The sequence below is a fragment of the Balaenoptera physalus genome (genome assembly GCF_965194825.1).
Source record: "Balaenoptera physalus genome assembly, chromosome: 4".
NCBI classification, from domain to species: domain Eukaryota; kingdom Metazoa; phylum Chordata; class Mammalia; order Artiodactyla; family Balaenopteridae; genus Balaenoptera; species Balaenoptera physalus.
Window position 1 is genome coordinate 79,343,315 of NC_138891.1, and position 23,425 is coordinate 79,366,739.

The 23,425-nt window shown below is 34.8% G+C and overlaps 1 protein-coding gene across 11 annotated transcripts in view; it reads right to left on the reverse strand.

The window, feature by feature from the left end:
- The window catches only part of STXBP5L (syntaxin binding protein 5L), a 390,198-nt gene that overhangs the window by 159,110 nt on the left and 207,663 nt on the right, over positions 1-23,425 (reverse strand). For all 11 annotated transcript variants that reach the window (XM_082460023.1, XM_082460029.1, XM_082460032.1 and 8 more), the window contains 3 exons: positions 12,078-12,156; positions 5,593-5,747; positions 486-558 (listed from right to left, as the gene is read on the reverse strand). In XM_082460023.1, the coding sequence (XP_082316149.1) occupies positions 486-558; positions 5,593-5,747; positions 12,078-12,156 (307 nt within the window). The remainder of the gene's footprint in view (positions 1-485; positions 559-5,592; positions 5,748-12,077; positions 12,157-23,425) is intronic.

Consider the following 23,425-nt stretch of genomic DNA (forward strand, 5'->3'; position numbering starts at 1 on the left):
ACATAATGAAAAAGAAAAGAAAGTAAAAGAAGGCATCCATCATCTCTTGCCTCGAGATCCTGATCTCCTGTATTGTCTGCCACAGTAGTTCAATAATACTTGTATCATGTGCCATTTTCCTTTAGTCAATAGAGCAGATGGACAAACAGTACATTATGTAATTTTTGTAACAACTGTTTTTGCTTAGGGAAATAGCAGAAATGTGATCCATTTTATGTGTTTGGAGTCCCCAAAGGCATCTTTTTAAACATTAGGTGTTGTCTTTAAAATATCTTACAATATTCTCAGTGTCCCCTAAACTCTCCTGTTTTAGTTTTCATTATTGAACCAAATTACATTTTTGTAATTCTAGCAAAACAATATTCCACATAAAGAATATTTACCATCTGAAGAATTCTAATGCCAATTATCTATAACGTCCTCCTATATTTTAATTGCAATAAATAGAGTTTAAAATAGTGTTAATCTGTACACGGACAACTTACTTGCTTTGTGTCAGATCAACTACAATGAGATCTTTCTCCAGAAGTACAGCAACGGCATAGGGTTCTTGAAATTCTACAAGTAGAAAAGAAAAACGGAAAAGTTTTCATATTTAACATTTTATAAAATCACCAAACTTGTATTCCCTTTATCTCCTGTATAAATGTTATTTAAATGATTTGAGAAGACCAAAATATGAGCCAAAATAAGAAGTAAAAAAGGGCACTTAAAAAAAATATATGTTGTCCACTGTAAAGCAATTGTACTCCAATAAAGATGTTTAAAAAAAAAAGAGAAAAAGAAAAACGTGGGACTCAAAAAAATATATATATATATATGTTGTGTTTCTCTAACAATGTTTAAGACCATTATAGGGAACAAGGAAAAAATGAGAAGTTGCATAGCATAGAGTTAAATATATCTCAATAATCATGATAGTAGTAGATTATTTGAAGAGAGTGAGTCTGTCACCTCCATCTCACATTTATCTTAGTCTTCCATAACCTTCCATTTCAGATCTGATTTCATGCCTACAGGAGATACACTAAGGAAATAGTTCTGCTTCTCTCAGTTGTGATACATATTCACCTCCCTATGAGAGCAACACTCCTTATACTAAAAAAATTACTTTCAATTCAATGTGATTTAACAGGTACTTAAAGACTGCCTACTATATGCCCAAGAGTATATATCTCAAAAAATCAGAGTCTGAGGATAGCCTAGGATTTTCAAGTTCTTAAAATTCAACCCTTCCTTTCTCCCTTTCTCCATCCTCCCTTCCTTCCTTCACTATGTTCCAGAAACTGTCCTAAGAACAAAGGATATATGGGGAATAAGATTGACAAGGTCTTTGTTCTAATAAAGTTTACAATCTAGGGATACATACAAACAATGAACAAGTAAACAAATAAGATTAATTCAGAAAGTAAAGTGAACTATGAAAAAAATAACAAGGGTAATAGTATAAGAAATGACTTCTGGTTGGTGGGGGAGCACTAATTTAGTTATAGTGGTCAAGGAAGACATTGCTTTCCATCTGTAATAAAGGACTAATAAAGGAAAGCCACAGTTACAGTGTTAGCTCAATTTAAGGAAAAAAGTATTTACAAAAACATTTTACATACATGGTATTTGATTCTCAGTACCTAGAGCATGTATCATCATTTTTTTCATTTCATAGAGAAAACTGGAGTCCAAAGAGGTTACGAGATTGGCACAAGGTTACAAAACTAGTAAGTTATAGACCTGAAACTTTAATGCATGCTGTTTTCATTATACCAGCAGTTTCTACTGGCTAGTTTAAGAGGTATTTAATCCTAAACTCAACAATCACTTGGCAGGAATTTTGTATTCAAGAGTATTCAAGTCTTGAATGGTAAACTAAAATAGATGGCCTTCATAGTCCTTCCAGTCCTGAGAAGCTACAGAACCTATTCGTATTTATTTTTTAAGTCACAAGCTATGAGAGAAAAACTAGAATCAAAAAAACACAAAAAAACAAAAACTGAGGAGCCTGCCCTTGTTTGGGTGCATATTTATACAACAGTATACAGTCCTCAAACTATTTGCTACTCAAACTTTTTCAAACTGAGGCATTTCCCCTCTTCTCCCTTATCTCTTAGAGCTGTTCTAAGTTTTCAACATTATTTCAATACGTTTCGGGGTTTGGGGTTTTTTTTGTTTGTTTTTCAGTTTGAAGAATACTACTAGTTTCCTCTTTGTCTTCTCATCCCTCTCTAGGAAAATCACTGGTTGGGAAGCAACGGCTACAAAAATAGAACAGCTGAGACATTGGCATGAATGAGCAAAAGTCTTAAGTAAATTTTTATTTTAGGTAGTTACATCTGTTTTAGATTATTGTTTCTTTTCAAATAATAAAAACTGGTAGCAAAAGTTTCACGTTTGTAGAAGTACTCAGTGTGCTGTGGTAACCACTGAATAAAAAGATTTCCTTTGGAGTCAGTGTTAGGTTCAATTTGTGTCTATTATTTATTAACAGTTTGATCCTAGGCAAATTAGTTAACTTCTTTGATTTTCAATTTCTCTACACATTGAATTGGCAAAATAATACTACCTTAGACTGTTAATAAAGATTAGATGTATATAAAGATGTTTGATGCAAAGGCTGGCTTATAGTAAGTACTCAATAGATGCCAACTGTATTACTTTTTTTATTAGATTGGTTGTTTTTGAGCAGGCTCAGCCTTTTAACCCTAGCCCCCAACAAGATGGAAAAGCTCTATCATAAATACTACTTCTCTGAAGAGAAATGCATTATTTATGACACTTGTAGAAGACCAGATACAATTAAATATAGATGCAAAACTGACAAATTCGGAGTACAATTGGTTAGTTACTCTGGGCAATGCCCCCTGAGATAAGAGGATTAGGCATTTGTGTTCTTTGAGAAATAGGCTGAATTGTCAGATGTCACAAATGATTCAGCAATATTAAAAACTGTTAATAAGTGTATTTTGTTTAACATATGCATAACATTTATCATTATGTGGCTATAAAGGAGATTAAAGTTCCATATTTACTAATACGGAATCATAATCAAAATACTGTATACTGTTAAGTGAAAAAAGTGTGATACAGAACAACATATAGAGTATGCTGTTATTTGTATAAAAAAGATAATGTATATATGCATACATTATTTGGGGGAGAATACATAAGAAACTTAGTAATAGTGGTTGCCTCTGGAAGGGCAGTGAGAAAGTTTTCACTATATACTGTTGTGTATTGTAGGGTTCTTTTCTGGCGTTTTCATGTACTATTGTTTTAATCAGAAATAGTTAATAAAATACACTTAAATTTTACTGAGTAAAGTTAAACTATTTCTCCCAGCTTCTAGTAAGTAAAAAGTTCCATCCTCATTACAACTTCTCAGAAAAGCAAAGTAATATATGTGGCTTGGAAGTGATTAGACTTGGTTACAGTACATTTATAATTTGTTTAACATTATTAGAAACTGTCCTAACATCTCTACTGATGTGCAGAAATGTATATATACATATACCTATAGGGTTTGATCCTTGCAACCACACATTTTCAGTTTCTATTACTGGTATGCACACCTTCTTTCTTGAGGCTCTTTAGTAGAAGGCATTTTCCTAAGCTCAGCTTTTGGTCCTCTGTTCTTTCTTTGTTCCTTTATCATTCATTCTCACAACTCCAAAGAGCATCTATATTCTGATGACTCAAAAATAAATATTAAAGACCTTTTCCCTCTCTCTTTCTGCTCTCTAAACAACTCTACTGATTCAAACTTATTTTTCTCTCTTTCCAAGAACTGTTATTACTGCATATGAAACCACTATTCCTAAAATGTTGTCTTTGACTCATCTCTCTTATCACTCCCTAATCCAGTTGTTGACCAAATTCAATGGGTTTTCATCTTCCATTCCTACAAGCAGCACTCTGTTTCAGATCTTGACCATTTTAATGTACATTATCACAAAAGCCTCCCGGTTGGAATCTGAAGTTTTAGATTTCAGGGTCTCTCTCTTCAAACCCCCACACTAAAACATTGCTTTCTTTCACTTAATATTTCCTCAAAATTCCTCTGTAGTTCCCTATTTCCAAATACCTACAAAAGGCTTTCAACTTTTTCTCTGAATTGATCTCACTCTAGCAAAACCTCACAATTTCTAAAACCTTTACTCAATATTATTTTCAAGGCCCAAGTCATTCTTCAAGCCCTATCTAAATCCTACTTTTTCCATGAAGCTTTGCATGAATATTTCAGTCATCGACTACCTGAGTAGACTACAAATTGGTACATTATTTAAACTCTGATTCGTATAACTCAGCGCTTAATTAAGGCGTTATATTTTTTAAACTTAAGTCATCATTATCTTTCTCATGTGGCCAGATTTTCTGATTTGACATCAGAGATCAGTTTCATACTTCATCCATATTCTCAACAAGTTCTTGTCATACTGAGGCCATAGAAGCATCCAATAAATATTTGTTGGTTAATTTACAACACAGGTAATTTGTCTGCCCCTGGCAACTCTGGGAATAAAGTGCCACATTGATTGTTATTTTATATCACTTTATTTCTGTTTTTAAATATGAAACTCAATAATTTAAAACAAATTAATACATTTATAATAAAACTAATAACTATTTATCTTCATAGTTTACAAGGTATATTCCCTTTGGCCTTCCAGTAATCGTGTGGGATCAATATTATATTCTTTCTTCAAATGATAAATCAAACTCATAAATATGAAGTGACTTGTCCAAGGTCACATAGCTAGTAAGTGACAGAGCTAAATCATAAGCCCAAATACTCTGTCTCCAAGTACAATGTTCCTTTCCCTACATCTATGTTCCCTCTTGAAAATGTAGTAATATATATACACATACTATCTTTTTTAATCATAAACTCATATTTCCCTTTTTATATTTCACCTTTCTCAATTTTTAGATTTCATTATTAAAGTATTTCATCATTAGATTCCATTATACAGTTTGCATATAAGTTTAGACTGGTTTTTTATGTTTATAAAAAGTCTTTATATTTGGGATGATAAAAATACATAAGCACCTCTCCTCCCAAAGGCTCTTCTAATTATTTTCAAAATTGGAATAAATCACTAACCACACATCAGCAATCCTAGAGTAATCACAGGTGCTGCAGTTGCATCTGAAGCAAAGCCAGATGTGAAACAGATGCAGCACCACCAGAGTTACAGATCACTGATATCAGGTAAGTGCTTTAACTTTGATTGGCACAGGATTGGGATGGGTGGAGCTGGCCTAGGAAAGGCTATTAGGAGACCTCAGTTTCTCCAAGTGATTTCACCCCGGACCCTGATCGGACCCTCCCAGCTCAGCTTCCACCATCCTTATCAAAGTTTAAAGCACTTACCTGATATTAGAACCTGAAACTCCAGCACTGTTGCACTACATCTGTCTTACTTCCATTTTCTCAAGTAGGTACAGCTGCAGAACCTGCTCCAGCACCTGTAGCTCACAGTGTTGCATCACAGTAGATATCAGCTGCTAAAACTAAAAATATTTAAGCTTAATTTTGTTAGGAACTTATCATTTCAAAAATGATTTTTCAACATTAATAGTTTCATTTTAGTTACTTACCATTTGGATAGGGTGTTTCACATAAAGTTAGAAATTCAACGATAGGATGATCCATTTCAAGCACTGTAATTGCTTTTCCATGCATGATGGTTAAACTTGGTCTTCTGCAAGCTTTGTCATAGGACAGTCCACCAGAAAATATTATGAATGGTTCACTACAGAGGAAAAAAAGTTAATGAGACTGAGTTCTTTAAGATGACACAATCTCACAGTATTGAGGCAAAAAGGAATGGGCTTAGTAGGGATTATATACAATAATTTGACAGAGAGCAAAAGCCTTTCCTGGCCCCAAATATCTCACCCAACAGTTTACTATTCTACCATTCCCTTTTTTCTGGATGTATATTCTCACCATTAAAATTACTAATGAATCAATCTAAAGATGTTGAGGTGAGATGGGGGAAAGGCAGTGAGGTTGGTGAGAGGGGAAGATGCTCACTGACTCAACAGAACATCTTCACATATATTAGTTGGTTACCAAACTCTAAATTACTACTATTAGAATATTAGGCTATGTTACTTTATCATATTAACCAGTAGGCATGTGGGACCCCAAATCACTAAGAAATACAGGCAAATTTCAACATGAAATGAAATGTGACAGTGGCAAGCCCAGAATGGTAGAAGGTAACATGGAAAGTCTACATAATAGAGTTTCTGTGGGAAAGGGTTATGACAAACAGATGGAGAAAACTAATATGTAAGGGGAAAATGATTCACCAAAAGTAAATGTGACCTTCTTCTCAACTTTACCTAGGGTCAGCCAGTTCTATTTAGCTTGTAAAACTAACTTTGAACAAATTTTTTTCATTTCTGTTAACTGCAAGTTACAGTTAGATAATAGAGTGGGGTTGAAATGACCATAAAATATCATAGCTGTCAGAAAGTTACAAAACATCTTCAAAATTTTTCATTTTTCTTTTCTCAAATATCTGTATCTTTAGTATATGTATATAAAAGAAAATGTGTGTTGATATGAAGTATTTTTCAATAAGACCAAACTGAAAATATTCTCCAAAAATTTTTTAAAGGAACTAAACACTTTTATTGTACCAAATTCCTTGAACATATGTTTATCTAAATAATTCACTTCTATCCATCTACTAAACTGAAGAATCTACTTGTTTCTAGAACTCACTCCATAAGATTTCCCTTTCTTTTCCATTTTGTATCGTACATAGTACCAAACATTATCAAAGGGACATTTGCTAATCTTATGTTGGCTACGTAATAACAACAAAAAACCTTTTTAAAAAGTTCCCATCAAAACCTACATATAAAATGCCTTCACTAATTTTTATTTAAAGTTCTGTCTTAATATTTTCACATAAATATTTGAGTTGTAAGCTAAAAAAGAATTAGTTTTGCCCCAGTAATTAGACATATTAATTAGCACCAACCTACTAATGGTGGTTTTAAGAAGCAAGTTTGTTTTTTCTATGAAAAACATAGTACTTAGATTATTTAGAAGACATCTCCAGACTTAAAAATCATTTTTAATGAAATGAGTATGGGCTTTTGCACCTCTGCTGCTTTGTTTTGCAACAAAGTTCATGACTTGGAGAACATAATATCTTTTCATAAATATTGAGCTTAACTATCTGCTCCAAATATTAATAAAGGGCATAAATATCTATTTTTCCCATGTAAAAGTGGGTGAATTTACTCTCATCTCCTAGTACTAATCTAAACATAGGATAAGAAGCAATTTACTCTCCCTCATTTGTAAGCACATTGGAAAATGTCTTTTCTAGTATTCAAAGGAGGCACAATCTTTTCTGCTCTTATTATGACTTTGCATCACAAAACCCTGGGTCTGAAGTAACTGTTGATATATATGCACTTTTCTGTAAATTACTGAATGATTGAATAAAAAGCTATTTCCTCAGGAAAATGCTCAGGGAACCAGTCATGGGTAATTGCATTAGACATTTAATTATCACATTAAATCCTCAGAAGTACTGTTCTCATTTTATTAATGAGGTTAACTAACAATTAAGCAGAAAAACCCAAAAGAAAACTGAGATCTATCAGCCTTCAAAGCCTATTCTCCTAAATTGTGGTCTATACTGCCTGAAGTAATAAATAGTTACAATTTACTGAATGTTTATCAGGTGGTATATATTGTGCTCTGTGTATATATAAAGAAGTTTTACGTAATCCTCACAATCTCGTAATCCTCAATCCTGATGAGAAAAGTACTATTAGCTCAATTTCATAGATAAGGAGTCTGGGCTTAATGCAGGTTAAATAACTTGTTCAGGGTCAAGCAGCTAGTGAGTGTTTTTCATTTCTAGTCTAATAGTTCTCAAACTGTGGAATACACCTTAATAGGTGTTCTACAAAAATAAATAAATAAGTAGACAAATAAATAAATAATTTGACAAACACTTGCAAAGTATATATATCTCCCTTCTGAAATTTTATAATTCATGCCATATATTAAATATTCTGAAAAATTGTATAGTAAAGAATCCAGTTTATTTAAATAACCCAGAACTTTTCATATTTCTCAAATTTATTTGATTACAGATTCCTTTTTTTCCATGAATACAATTAGCGATTAAAGGGATACAATTTGGTAAATGCTATACCACATGAAACTGCCTCCTTTACTAATTAATACAAGTGTGTCTTGAGAGATTTATCAGATGGATTAAGAAATAACCATATAATTGATAATGTCTTCATACATAAAGAAAACATTAATAACAATTAAATATTATTGATAACAACTTAGATAAATCTCAAAGGCATTATGTTGAGGAAAAGAAACTAGGATCAAAGGTTACATAATATGTAATTACACTATATGACATCTCAAAAAGGCAAAACTATAGTGACAGAGTACAGACCACTGGTTGCCAGGGGTTAGGTGTGGGGAAAGGTGTGACTGTAAGGGGATAGTATGAGAGAATTTAGTGGATATGGAAATTTTCTGTATTCTTATTGTGGTGTCAATTTCAGGAATCTATACATGTGTTACAAATCCACAGAACTGTACACAAAAAGAAAAAAAGCCTACTTTATTGTATAATTTGTAAAATAGATAAAATATAATAAAAAGCACTGAGCATTTTTGTCTCAATGAAAGCAACAGGATTAAATAATAAATTGTGTAACATAATGTAATACATGTTAAAATAACATTTGTTGAGTATTATGATGTGCCAGGTATTGTGTGAAGAACTTTACATGCATTATTGTATTTAATCCTCCCAATGAGAGAACTACTACTATTATTCCCACTTTATAGATGGGTATACTAAAGCTTGGAGAACTTAACTACCCATGAAGTCTTATCTGTAGGTGACCACAACAGGAAGGGATTAAAAAACTAGCAGAAGGTAATTTTTATTAACTACAGAGAACCTGATAATGCTAGTGATAGCAAGTAAAGAGATCATTATTCCTTTTTTTTTTTTTAAAGGATAAAATTATTAAGCCTTGAGGCCATTGTGATTGGAGTCTCAGTAAGCAAATTGATCCTGCTACAGCTATCCCAATTTTTGACTTCACAAAATATTTGCTGTATACTAGATGGAATGGAAATATAGCTATCTATTTCCACCTCCAGACTATGGCCCATTTTGCTGTGGCAACACCTTTCAGGACTCAACTTCAGTGCCCCTCTGTTTTTGTAGTCTCCTTTTGTTCTGAGCTGTGGATCCACTGCTTCTAGAAGAGGCTTTTCTAATACAGTTGTAATCACAACAAATTGACACAATGTACTACAGTGCATAGTAAGTGGGATGATAGTAATTATGATTAGTAATACATAATTATTTCACATTAGAAATCTGAAGAATTACTTCTATACAAACTTGAGCTACCAATTACTAGAACAAATCAATTTAGAATCAGTTGAAAAATATTAACAGTGTGAAATAACATGGCTTTGATGATGATAGTAATAACTTTTTTTATTAAGAAATCCACTATGTGCCTCTCATCAAATTTATGATGTTACAAACTTTATGCATAATTCAATTTAATCCTCACAATCATCACAGTGAGATAGGTATTGTTGATGAGAAAATTAAATTTTAAAAGAGTTAATTAAAATGTTCAAGGTCACACAGCTGTCTTACTCCATAAGCCAATGATCTTTTTTTTAAATATATATCTTTATCGGAGTATAACTGCTTTACAATGTTGTGTTAGTTTCTGCTGTACAACAAAGTGAAACAACTATATGTATACATATATCCCCATATCCCCTCCCTCTTGAGCTTCCCTCCCACCCTTCATATCCCACCCCTCTAGGTCGTCACAAAGCATCAAGCTGATCTCCCTGTGCTATGCAGCAGCTTCCCACTAGCCTTCCATTTTACATTTGGTAGTGTATATATGTCAGTGCTACTCTCTCACTTCGTCCCAGCTTCCCCTTTCCCTGCTGTGTCCTCAAGTCCGTTCTCTACGTCTGCATCTTTATTCCTGACCTGCCACTAGGTTCATCGGTACCATTTTTTAGATTCCATATATGTGCGTTAGCATACGGTATTTGTTTTTCTCTTTCTGACTTACTTCACTCTGTATGACAGACTCTAGGTCCATCCACCTCATTACAAATAACTCAATTTCGTTCCTTTTTATGGCTGAGTAATATTCCATTGTAGTTATGTGCCATATCTTCTTTATCCATTCATCTGTCGATGGACATTTAGGTTGCTTCCATGTCCTGGCTATTGTAGATAGTGCCGCAATGACCTTAATCATTATTTTAAACTGCCTTGCCTTGAATTCTTGATTTCTGAAGTACATTTTCTTCATGTTTACCCTTTTCTCCCTTCATCTGGCACCATCCTATCTTCCATCCCTTAAATCCCATCTCAGGCATCTCCTTTCCTAAGAAGAATTTCAGTGATTTCTCTCTTCACTGTTGTCCTCCCTACTCCCTTTAGGGAGGGTTAGCTGTCCTTTTGCTGTGCTCTCATAGCATGTCTCTATAAAAGCACCTCACATGTTGTATAGAAACCACGAGTTCATGGACTTACTTCTGGTACTAGACCATAACAGATTCAAAAGCAGGCAGTAATTTCTATTTTAGTGTGCCAAACAAACTGCACAATGCATATTATGCAGTAATAACTTAATACATTTTGTTTTAATTGAATTAAGCTACATATTGTTGAGCACCTCATAAAAAATACATTTATATATAACAAAATAAATGTCATAAAGTCCATGGATCATGTACTTTATCAGGGAAAAACCTCTCACGCCTTCACATGAACCTCTTTATTCTCATTTTACAAACTAGGGTTTCAAATTTCTTAGTCTATAGCAAATAAAAGGCTAGATACTAGTGGATAACACAATGGAAATTAGAAGTCCCAATAGCCCAAAACTGAAGGATAGAGAAAAACTTTCAAAAACAAATAAATAATGAAAAGAAAAAAAAAAAAAAAAAAAAAAAAGAAACCACAAGCTGCTAGGAACAGTTGATAAGTGTGAAGTGCTCAACTGCTTCAGTAGTCCTTGAAGTGCAACACTGTATAACAATGGATGTAAATAACGTTGAGCCTGAAGACTCAAGCAAAGTTTAAGTTATAAACACTGTTTTAAGAAGGAAAAGAAGATATGTAAAAATTTTCAACCATAATGATTAAATTTTAAGTGTTTTAATACTTTAGTTACACTAGTAATAAAACCATGATCATTTTTACTAGTTATACATAGTAACATTAGGCTGGGCTAAAGAGGTATTGATCCATCTATCTACTATACCTTGAGAAGAGCAGCTATAAGCAAACATTAAATGCACCTGTGACAACAGGAAAATATTCTAGTGTGAACATTTAAGTAATATAAAGTAGAATTATCCAATTTAGACTTAAAATAAAACTAAGGTCTAGGCAAGATTTGTAATTATGGTAATTCTAGATGAGAGTATTGCCACTAATAATTACTGTAAGTATAAAGAACATTGCTGATGCATAGGATATGGCTGCTGTATATACAAGATAAATTTCTATTAAATATTATTTTTTATTTAATTTTCTATATCTTAAAATTTAGCACTATTGTATTATGCCAATATACATAAATGTTTACCTTCCCAACTAACTATAATCTTTCCAACTTCAGAATGTAAGATCCTAAAGTACAGAGACTTGGTTATGTATTTAATTCATGTGTAATACCAACAGGTACATAGCTTCTGCTGTTTAATAATGTTGAATGACTGCTGCTTGTAATTGCATGGCCAAAAAGCCCTACATTGTTAAAATTAATGTATATAATACTCATCTGAATATTCATATAAATTTTAAAATAATTAAGAGTTGCTATTTATAATAACGTTGACATCATACATTTGCCAATTGAACAATAAGAAATCTGTTATTATCAATGAAGAAGATTCAGCCAGCTAATATAATTATGTAAAACTTTAAACAATATATAAACATTAAAGGTTATCTGAATTTCTTGTCTCTGTTTCTTACATACTTTCCCATAACTCCCAAAGTAAAAATGCATACCTGTTTCTACAGGTTTTGTATTCTACTTTAAGAATTGGTTTGCAAGATTCAGATTTTCTTCCTTCTCTTTGAGTTTTTCCTAAAGAAAGAAAAAGGATTTTATTAAATATGATTTAAATTCTACTAACCCATGAGAATTTTAAAAGCTTGATTAAAGGAATATTTTTTAAATGTAATTATGTGTTTTTCATAATATGATAAACACATTTCTACGCATCCTAACATATTTGTTAAATTTATAAACAATTTGTTGAGCCCTAATAATTGACTGTTATATAAACAATAAAGCTATTTGTAAACATCATATTTGTATTGCTTCACATTCTCCATGTATAAATCTAGTATCATATAAAGTTATTTTAATTATTTAAGTTTCAAGATAAACAACTTCAGAATTGAAGACACACACATACATACTTATCAGCATAATGAAATGTATAATGAAAATCCATACTAGGCTGAAAATTTTACCTATAAAACAAGCAAATCCCTTTCTTATGCAGAAAGATTTGCCATTTAAAACTTATGAAAATCTTTGCATTTTCATCAAATTTATTTAAAGGAAAGTCCATTAGACAATGAACACTGATGGTATATTTCATGATTTTTAAAAATTTTAATGATGTACTCTATTTGCATAAAACAAAAATAATAGTTTCTTATAAGGGAAGGATTATGTTGTTTAGACTCCATAAGAGTCTGAATGAAAGATCAAGAAGAGTTGAAAATGGAAATAAAGATACTTCTGCCTATAACATACTTATCTTTCTAGTTATGATTTTACTTATAATTCTACATCTCATTTTGATAAAATTCATCTGTTTTTCAAGATATGTTTGTTATTTTAATAAGTACCCTATTTATTCTTGTATTGCCACAGCTGTTTATGGACACAGAAACCTATTATGTAGAGAGATGTTTACATGCATATAAGTTAAAACTTTAGAATAGCTTCAGAATGGCAAAGCCAAATTCAACTAGGATGTCAGGACAATTTTATCCAATTTGCTTAACGGGCTATCAGCTTAGAATACACCTTATCTGCTCCATGGCATGCTTTCTGAAATTGCCTTCTCTTTCTTTTATCTTATGTCAACTAAAGAAGCAACCCAATAATAAAATATTGGTCAATATCATTCACATTGTAAAACAGGATTAAAAGTATCTATATTATATGTGAAAAAGAACTGCTGACGTTAAATATATTATATATGAAAAAGAATTGCTGATATTAAATATAGATCATTACAAAGAGACAACTTTGGCTCAGGGACTCACTCTGAACAGTGGTCTTAGAGGTGAGGAACATCTGGTTGGTGCTTACTAGTTTTGATAATGAATGGAAATAGAGAGAACTGAAGGAAGTGACAGAGTCAGCAAAGAGACCCATTCTTCTCAGTTGATGATTTTTCTATCCAGAGCTTCTCTAATAATTGCCAAACAATTAGTTGACCAAAACAGTATATTTGCAGTTGTTTATATATATGGGACCAACTACTATTTTTCAATCAATAAACATCACTATTATGCACTGATTTTAGTAGAAAAGAATAATTGTTTAATTAATTAATGTTTTACTTCAATTTCCAACTCTAATAATTAATTTGGGGGTGAAGCCTTTCTGTTTTTTTGTTGTTTTTAATTTTATTTATTTATTTATTTATTTTTGGCTATGTTGGGTTTTCGTTTCTGTGCGAGGGCTTTCTCTAGTTGCGGCGAGCGGGGGCCACTCTTCATCGCACTGCGTAGGCCTCTCACTATCGCGGCCTCTCCTGTTGTGGAGCACGGGCTACAGACGCGCAGGCTCAGTAGTTGTGGCCCACGGGCCCAGTTGCTCCGCGGCATGTGGGATCCTCCCAGACCACGGCTCGAACCCGTGTCCCCTGCATTAGCAGGCAGAGTCTCAACCACTGGACCACCAAGGAAGCCCAACCTTTCTGTTTTGATTATATTCATTGCCTGTCAGTAATTGAAATATGCTTAAATGTCATGTTGCATAAAACAACATTATCAACAACTGCATTTATTGCTTTTCCTTATGTTCAGAGTACTGTATTAAGTGGGAGGATGCAAAGAAATAACTGACTACCAAAAAGCTTAAAATTTACTAAACTGAACAAAACAATTTTTGAAAATGACAACATGAGGTACCATAAACAAGTGATAGACATGAAGTGTTGTAGGAGTTGAGAATAAAACTGTGGCTTCCTTTTACAATAGAAGACTTATCTAGATTTTCACAGAAGACTTCCTAGAAGCTAGATTAAGCATTAAAAGATAGAAGTTGGCTAGGAGAGCATAAGAAAAGACATGAAGGCAGAATGTGCCTAGTATGTTGAGAGAATAATGGATAAGCCAAATTGGGCAGATTAAAAGATTAATGTAGAAGAAGAGTGCAAAAAGGCTGATGAGGTACAAAAGAGCCATACAACAGCAATCTATAAAACCGATTTGCAGTATAGACAAGGGAGAGTCATTGGAAGCTTTCAAGTTGGGAAATAATATGTGTAAAGCAATGTCTCAGAAATATTAATATGGATTTATTTAAGAAAGAAATTTTGAGGATGTAAGATACTGATAATGGAAAACAAGGAGAAGATAATCACAACTGTGCAGGAAAAACTGAAGAAAAGTGAACAGTCTCAAAGAAAAGTGGGATACTATTAATCACACCAACATGTGCATCTTGAGAGTACTGGAAGGAGCGGAGAGAAAGGAGGAGAAAAACATTCACAGAAATATTGGTTGAAAATGTTCTAAATTTTTTGAAAAGCATTATTTATACATCTAAGAACCTCAATAAACTCCATGTAGGATAAAATCAAAGAAATCTACTCCCAGGCACATCAAGGTAAAAATGCTAAAAGCAAAAAAAAAGTATTGAAAGCAGCAAGAGGAAAATGATTCATTGTATACAAGGGAGCCCCAATAAGATTAATAGCTGACTTTCTTACCAAAAACAATGAAGCTAAAAGGTAGTGGAATGACATACTTAATGTACTGGGGAAAAAAAACCACCCTGTCAACCAAGAATCAAAGTTCATCAAAATTATCTTTCAAAAATGGAGGTGAAATAAAGATGTTTCCAGATAACAAAAACTGACAGAATGTGTTGCTAGCAGAGCTCCCTTTCAAAAAAATACTTAAGTTCTTCAGGCTGAAAGAGAGTAATACGAATCTACCCACACAAAAAAAGAGTACAAGGAAAAGTAATTAATGTAGATAATTATAGTAGACAGTATAATTGTATATTTCCTCTCCAATCTTAACTGGTTTAAGAAGCAATGTAAAAAGTAATATGTATATAATTGTAATATGGGATATATAATATATTTGAAAATAATAACACAAAGAAGGTGTATGGGAACAAGGTTACACTGGAGGAAGAAAATGACACCAAATGGTAACCTGAGTCCACGAGAACAAAGGAAGAGAACCACAAATAAGAAGCAAAAAGGCTAATGTAACAAATTTTATACATATATATGTGAGTTTGTATATATATATATATATATATATATATATACACAAATATATATATATAATATATACCCTTGACTAAATAACAAATGGGTCAAAGAAAAATACCAAAAATATTGTAGAACAATGTACGCTACAACACTGTTCATACAATGAACAATGTTCACAACATTGTTCAACAATTGTAGAACAATGTATGATACAACATATCAAAACTTCTGAGATGAAGCCTAAGCAGAGCAGAGAGGGAAATTTATACCTACGAGCAGCTATATTAAAAAAGAATATATGAAATCACTAACCTAACCATTCACCTTAAGTCACAGAATAAAAGCACAACCTGAACCTGAAGCAAAAAGAAAGCAGGAAATAATAAAGATTTGAGCAGAAATTAATGACATAGAAAAGAGAAAAATATAGAAAATCAACTAAACTGAAATTTGATTCTCTAAAAAGATCAAGAAAATTGACAATCCTTTAGCTAAACTGACCAGAAAAGAGACAGACAGACAGAGATAAAAGACTTAAATTACTAAAATCAAGGGTAAAAGATGGAACATAATTACCTATTTCAGCCTGAAGGGGCTGGAGTGTGCCCTAGGCTGCAACTGGGGGTATGCAGGACAGAGTCTGAGTCCGCCATTGAAGCCCCATTGTTAGTGCGTGCAAGAAGGGAAGGGTGCAGCCCCACCAAAACATGCTTGCAGTGGGCACAGCTCTGCCTCTGTGAGCTCTGGGAGTACACAAGCACCATGGGCTGTCCACACTCAGAGGCAAGGCTGAAATCTGTGCTGATCCCCAGGAACTGCACAACTTTGGAAGCGGGACTGAAATTTGAGCAGTGTCCTGGTGGCTTTTGAGGATTTATGCCATCATCTCCTTTGTAAGCTCAGTGCCTACGGAACATTCGAGCAGACTACTGGTACTCCCGTGGCTGGGTGGATCCAGCATTAGCAGCTGCCAGAACACGCAGAGGCAGGGTCAAGGTGTAGGTTGACTCCATAGGTCTCAGCGGGTCCCAGTGCCTGATTTCAGTGGATCTGTGCCAGCATATCTATGCTGGTGGACTGGTGAGAACAGCGCCTGAGGGACATCTGGGATGATTGCTTGCATTCTCAAGGCTGAGGCAGGGCCAAGGGCAGTGCCAACAACAGTATACTTTGTGAGCCCACACAACAGGTAATGGGCTAGACCACAGAGCGTACTTCCCAATAGACAGCTCCTGTGGAGGCACACTCAGTGGCTCTTCTTCCAGTGGAAGTGTTTCAGTCCCACCTACCTCACACCACAGCTTAGAAACAGATCAGGGAGCTTCTACTCCAACAGTTGGGGAGCAGACCCTACCCCCAACAGGGCTGTGTAAACCACAGAGCAAAAAGGAGGCCCCGCTCAACGTCCAGTGCAGGCTCTGATCATCACAACACCAGCCACACCCCACATCAAGAGGATAACAGGCAGCACACACTGAGGAAAGCCAAGGAAGGCATCCATACTAAAAACAGCCCTCTAACCAAAAATATTAGACTCACACAGGCTACACAGGGACGGTCCCACATAAAAACAGCCCTTCAAGACCACAGTAGATAACTGTTTCTCCTAAATTCGTAGTCGCAGAAATATAAAATGAAGAAGCAGAGGAACCACTTCCAATTAAAAGAACAAGAGAAATCCCCCAATGAAAAAACAATTAAACAGATCTCTCCAGTCTACCAGATCCTGAGTTCAAAAAGGAAGTAATAAAAATACTGAAGGAATTAAGAAAGGCTATTAATAGAAATGCAGACCACTGTAACAAGGAACTAGAAACTATAAAGAGGAGCCAATTAAAATTAGAAAACTAATTTGCTGAGCTAAAGCAATAAATACCAAACTACATAATTCAGAAGAACGAATAAGTCATCTGGAAGATTAGAATGGAAATCACCCAGTCAGAACAACAGACAGAAAGACAAATGAAAAAAACCCAAAATGAAAGCAACATACAAGACCTATGGGATAATATAAAGCAAACAAATTTACACATAATAGGGATCCCAGAAGGAGAAGAAAGAGAAAAGAGGATTGAAAATGTATTTGAAGAAGTTACAAATACATTGGCTGAAAACTTCCCAAATCTAAAGAAGGAAATTATATCTAGGTACAAGAAGTACAGAGGGTCCCAAAAAAGATGAACCCAAATAGATCTACACCAAGATATATTATAATTAAAATGGCAAAAGTTATAGTTAAAGAGAGGATTCCAAAGGCAGCAAGAGAAAAACAAAGAGTCAGTTACAAGGGAACCCCCATAAGGCTATGATCTGATTTCTCTACAGAAACACAGACCAGAGGGGAGTGGCAAGATATATTCAAAGCCCTAGAAGGGAAAAACCTGCAACCTAGGATATGCTATCCAGCAAGATTATCATTTAGAACAGAAGGAGAGAGAAAGAATTTCTCAGATACGCAAAAACTAAAGGAATACAGCAATACTAAATCTAACCCAATAGAACTATTGAAAGGACTTACCTAAACAGAAAAGAAGCAAGAGTCTATAGGAAAGAGAAAATCACAGTTGGAAAGCAAATCACTTTAAAAAGCCAGTACATAAATTTTAAAAATAAAAAAAAAATTTTGAAAGTGATGATAACTACAATGAATAGCAAAAGGATAAACATGAAGATGTAAAACAGTACATCAAAATCATAAAATGTTGAGGAGGGGTGTAAGAAAATGGAGATTTTTTTTAAAATGTGTTTGAGCCTATATTACTATGAGTCTAAAGCAAGTAGATATAGTAATGGGTTAATACACTTGAAAAACACTGTAACCACAAATCAAAAACATAAAATAGATTCACAAAAACCAAAAAGAACACAAGCATAATACAAAAGAAAATTATCAAACCATAAAAGGAAAGACAAAAACTAAAAGAAAGGAAGAAAGAAGAAACACAAAATCAACTGGAAAACAAGGTTTAAAATGGCAATCATCAAAAATTACCTTAAATGTCAATGCACTAAACATTCCAATCAAAAGGCATAGAGTGGCAGATTGGATAATAAAACAAGAGCCCACAATACGCTGTCTATAAGAGATTCATTTCAGGGCTAAAGACACAGACCGAAAGTGAAGCGATGGAAAAAGGTATTTAATGAAAATGGATATAAGAAGAAAGAGAGTGTAGTAAAAAGAATTCTACACCATGACTAAGTGCAATTTATCCCAAGTGTGCAAGGCTGGTTCAACATTCAAAAACTAATTGATACAATCCATCACATCAATAGGCTAAAAAGGAAAAACCACATCATCATATAAATAGATGCATAAAAAGCATGTGACAAAATCCAACACCCATTCATGACAAAAACTCTCAGTAAACTAGAATGAAACTGAGCAGGACCTTGAAAGGCCTTCTCAGAGAGACACCCCACTGTGTCCCCTGCCTCTTGTTTGTAGAAGAAGGTTTAGCCTCCTAGGCCTTTGCCAAGTTCCAAAGAGCAACTTTAATTAAAGAAGTGAGAAAATACAGGAACAAAGGAAAACAGCCAAGCAAGACAAAATAATATTAGCTAGCCATAAAACAACATGAGGACACTTAGCTCCTCCACAAGAGCTATAGATAATATTTGGAGCCATATCCTTGAGTTGTTTTGCAGATACTAAAAAACCCCCACCAGGTGGAAGAAGTTAACTGCAGGCTGACAACCAGCATGTAGACCCCAGACTAGTTGGAACCAGAAAGTTGCTGATCGAGATTTTAGAAACATCACCCTGTTATGTCACCGTCAACCAGCCAGAGAATTGAGCACAAGCTGATCACATACTCTGCAACCCTCTCCCTCACACTGTCTTTAAAAGGCCTAAAAGCCAATGGGGAGTTCAGGTCTTTTGAGCATGAGCTGCCCATTCTCCTTGCTTGACCCCACATTGGGTGCTTTGCAATAAATGCTGTACTTTTCTTGACAAAAACCTGGTATCAGCAGATTGACTTGACTGACCACAGGCAAGTGTACCCAAGTTTGGTTCACTAACAGAAATAGATGGGAACTTTGTTAACTTGATAATACCTACCAAAAATCCTATAGGTAATATGGTTCTTAATGGTGAGAAACTCAAATCTTTCCCACTAAGATTAGGAACAAGGCCAGGCTGTCACCTCTCACTACAGTTTTTCAACATTGTACTGAAGTTCTAGCTAATGGAATAAGACAAAAATATGAAATAAAAGGTATACAGATTGGGAAGGAAGAAATAAAACTATCCATCCATAGATAACATAATCACCTATGTAGAAAATCCAAAAGCATTGACAAAAACCTTCTGAAACTAAGAAATGATTATAGCAAGGTTGCAGGATACATTGCTAATATACAAAAGTCAATTTATTTCCTATATACCAGCAAAAACTAAGTGGAATTTGAAATTGAAACACAATACCACTTACATTAGCATCCAAAAAAATGAAATACTTAGGTATAAGTCTACTGAATATGTACGAGATCTACAGGAGTAAAACTAAAAAACTCTGATGAATGAAATCAAAGAATTAATAAATGGAGAGATGTTTCATGTTCACGGATAGTTAGACTCAATATTGTCAAGATGTCAGTTTTCCCAATGTAGTCTATAGATTCAATGCAATCCCAATCAAATTTGGGATTTTGTGGATACCAACAAACTGATTTTTAAAGTTTATATGGAAAGGCAAAATATCTAGCATAGCCAACAGAATACTGAAGAACAAAATGGGAGGGCTGAAAGTACTGGGACTTCAAGATTTACTATAAAGCTAAAATGATCAAAACAATGTGGAGAAAGACAGACAAATAGATCAATGCAACAGAATAGGGATCCCAGAAATAGACCTTCATAAATATAGCCAACTGATCTTTGACAAAAGAGCAAAAGCAATACAATGGAGCAAAGACAGTCTTTTCAACAAATGATGCTGGAACAACTAGACATCTACAAGCAAAAAAAAATGAATATAGACACAGACGTTACACTTTTTACAAAAATTAACTAAAAATGGGTCATAGATCAATTTGTGTAAACACAAAACTATGTAACTCCTAGAAGATAACATAGGAAAAAACCTATCTGACCTTTGGTATGGCGATGACTTTTTAGATACAACACCAAAGACATAATCTATGAAAGAAATAATGGGTAAGTTGGACTTCATTAAAATTAAAAGCTTCTGCTCTGTGGAAGATAAGAGAATTAAAGACAAGCCACAGACTGGGAGAAAATATGTGCTAAGGCACAGCTGATAAAGGATTGTTATCCAAAATTTACACAGAACTCTTAAAAGTCAACAATAAGACAAACAACCCAACAAAAAATGAGCCAAAGGTCTTAACAGATACCTCACCAACGAAGATATACAGATGGTAAATGAGCATATGAAAATGTGCTCCGCACCATATGTTACAAGAGAAATGCAAATTAAAACAACAATGAGATACCAGGACACATTTATTACTATGGCCAAAATCTGGAATACTGACAATATCAAATGCTGAAGAGGATGTGCAACAACGGGAACTCTCTTTCATTGCTGATGGGAATGCAAAATGGTACACCACTTTGGAAAACTGGACAATTTGGCAATTTTGTAAAAAACTAAACATACTGTTACCATAGGATCCAGCAATTGCACTCCTTGCTATGTACCCAAAGAAGCTGAAAACGTATGTCTACACAAAACTCAAACATGGATGTACATAGCAACTTTGTTCAAAACTGCCAAAACTTGGAGGCAACCAAGATGTCCTTAAATAGGTGAATGCATAAATCAATGGTGGTACAACCAGATAATGGAATAATATTCAGCACTAAAAATAATCAGCTATCAAGCCATGAAAGACATGGAGAAACCTTAAATGTATGTTACTAAGTGAAAGAAGACAATCTGAAAAGGCTACATATTGTATGATTCCAACTATATTCTGGAAAAGGCAAAACTACGGAGAAAGTAAAAATGCCAGGGGTTGTGGGGGAAGAGGGTGAGGGAGAGATGAATAGGCAGAGCATGAGGATTTTTAAGTTATTAAAACTACTTTGTATGATACTAGAATGATGGATATAGTCATTATACATTTGTTCAAATCCACAGAATGCACAACACCAAGAGTGAACCCTAAGGTAAACTATGGACTTTGGGTGATTATGATGTGTAAATGTATTTTCATCACTTATAACAAATGTACCACTTTGCTAGGGGATGTTCATAATGGAAGAGGCTACTCATGTGTGAGGGGCAGGGGGCTTATGGGAAATATCTGTATCTCCTTCTCAATTTTGCTGAGAACCTAAAACTGCTTTAAAAATTGTCTTTAAAACTATATATTTCAGTAGAAGGACATGTGCTCACTCCCTCTTGCGAGCGCACCGTAATCACAAATAACTGCTGAACAATCATCAACAGGAAGACACTGGAACTCACCAAGAAAGATACCCCACATCCAAAGACAAAGGAGAAGCCGCAATGAGACGGTAGGAGGGGTGAAATCACAATAAAATCAAATCCCATAACCACTGGGTGGGTGACTCACAAACTGGAGAACAATTATATCAGAGAAGTCCACCCACTGGAGTGAAGGTTCTGAGCCCCATGTCAGGCTTCCCAACTTGGGGGTCTGGCAACTGGAGGAGGAACTCCCAGAGAATCAGACTTTGAAGGCTAGCAGGATTTGATTGCAGAACTTCTACAGGTCTGGGGGAAACAGAAACTTCACTCTTGGAGGACACACACAAAGTAGTGTGTGCATCAGGGCCAAGAGGGATGAAGGAGGGAACCCACAGAAGACTGAACCAGACCTACCTGCTAGTGTTGGAGGGTCTCCTGCAGAGGCGGGGGGTGGCTGTGGCTCACGGCAGGGACAAGGACACTGGCAGCAGAGGCTCTGGGAAGTACTCCTTGGTGTGAACCCTGCCAGAGTCCACCGTTAGCCCCACCAAAGGGCCTGTAGGCTCCAGTGCTGGGTCGCCTCAGGCCAAACAACCACCAGGGAAGGAACTAAGCCCAACCCATCAGGAGACAAGCAGATTAAAATTTTAATGAGCTCCACCAGAGCAACACCCAGCTCTACCCACCACCAGTCCCTCCTATCAGGAAGCTTGCACAAGCCTGTTAGATAGCCTCATTCACCAGAAGGCAGACAACAGAAGCAAGAACTACAATCCTGCAGCCTGTGGAATCAAAACCACATTCACAGAAAGATAGAAAAAATGAAAAGGTAGAGGACTATATACCAGATGAAGGAACAAGATAAAGCCCCCAAAAAAACAACTAAATGAAGTGGAGATAGGCCACCTTCCAGAAAAAGAATTCAGAATAATGATACTGAAGATGATCCAGGACCTGGAAAAATATGGAGGCAAAGATTGAGAAGATGCAAGAAATGGTTAACAAAGACTAGAAGAATTAAAGAACAAACACCTAGAAGAATTAAAGAACAAGCAAACAGAGATGAACAATACAATCACTGAAATGAAAAATACACTAGAAGGAATCAATAGCAGAATAACTGAGGCAGAAGAATGGATAAGTGACCTGGAAGACAGAATGGTGGAATTCACTGCCGTGGAACAGAATAAAGAAAAAAGAATGAAAAGAAATGAAGACAGACTAAGAGACCTCTGGGACAACATTAAACTCAGCAACATTCGCATTATAGGGGTCCCAGAAGGAGAAGAGAGAGAGAAAGGACCCAAGAAAATACTTGAAGAGATTAGAGTCGAAAACTTCCCTAACATGGGAAAAAAAATAGCCACCCAAGTCCAGGAAGCGCAGTAGTCCCATACAGGATAAACCCAAGGAGAAACACGCCGAGACACATAGTAATCAAATTGACAAAAACTAAAGACAAAGAAAAACGGTT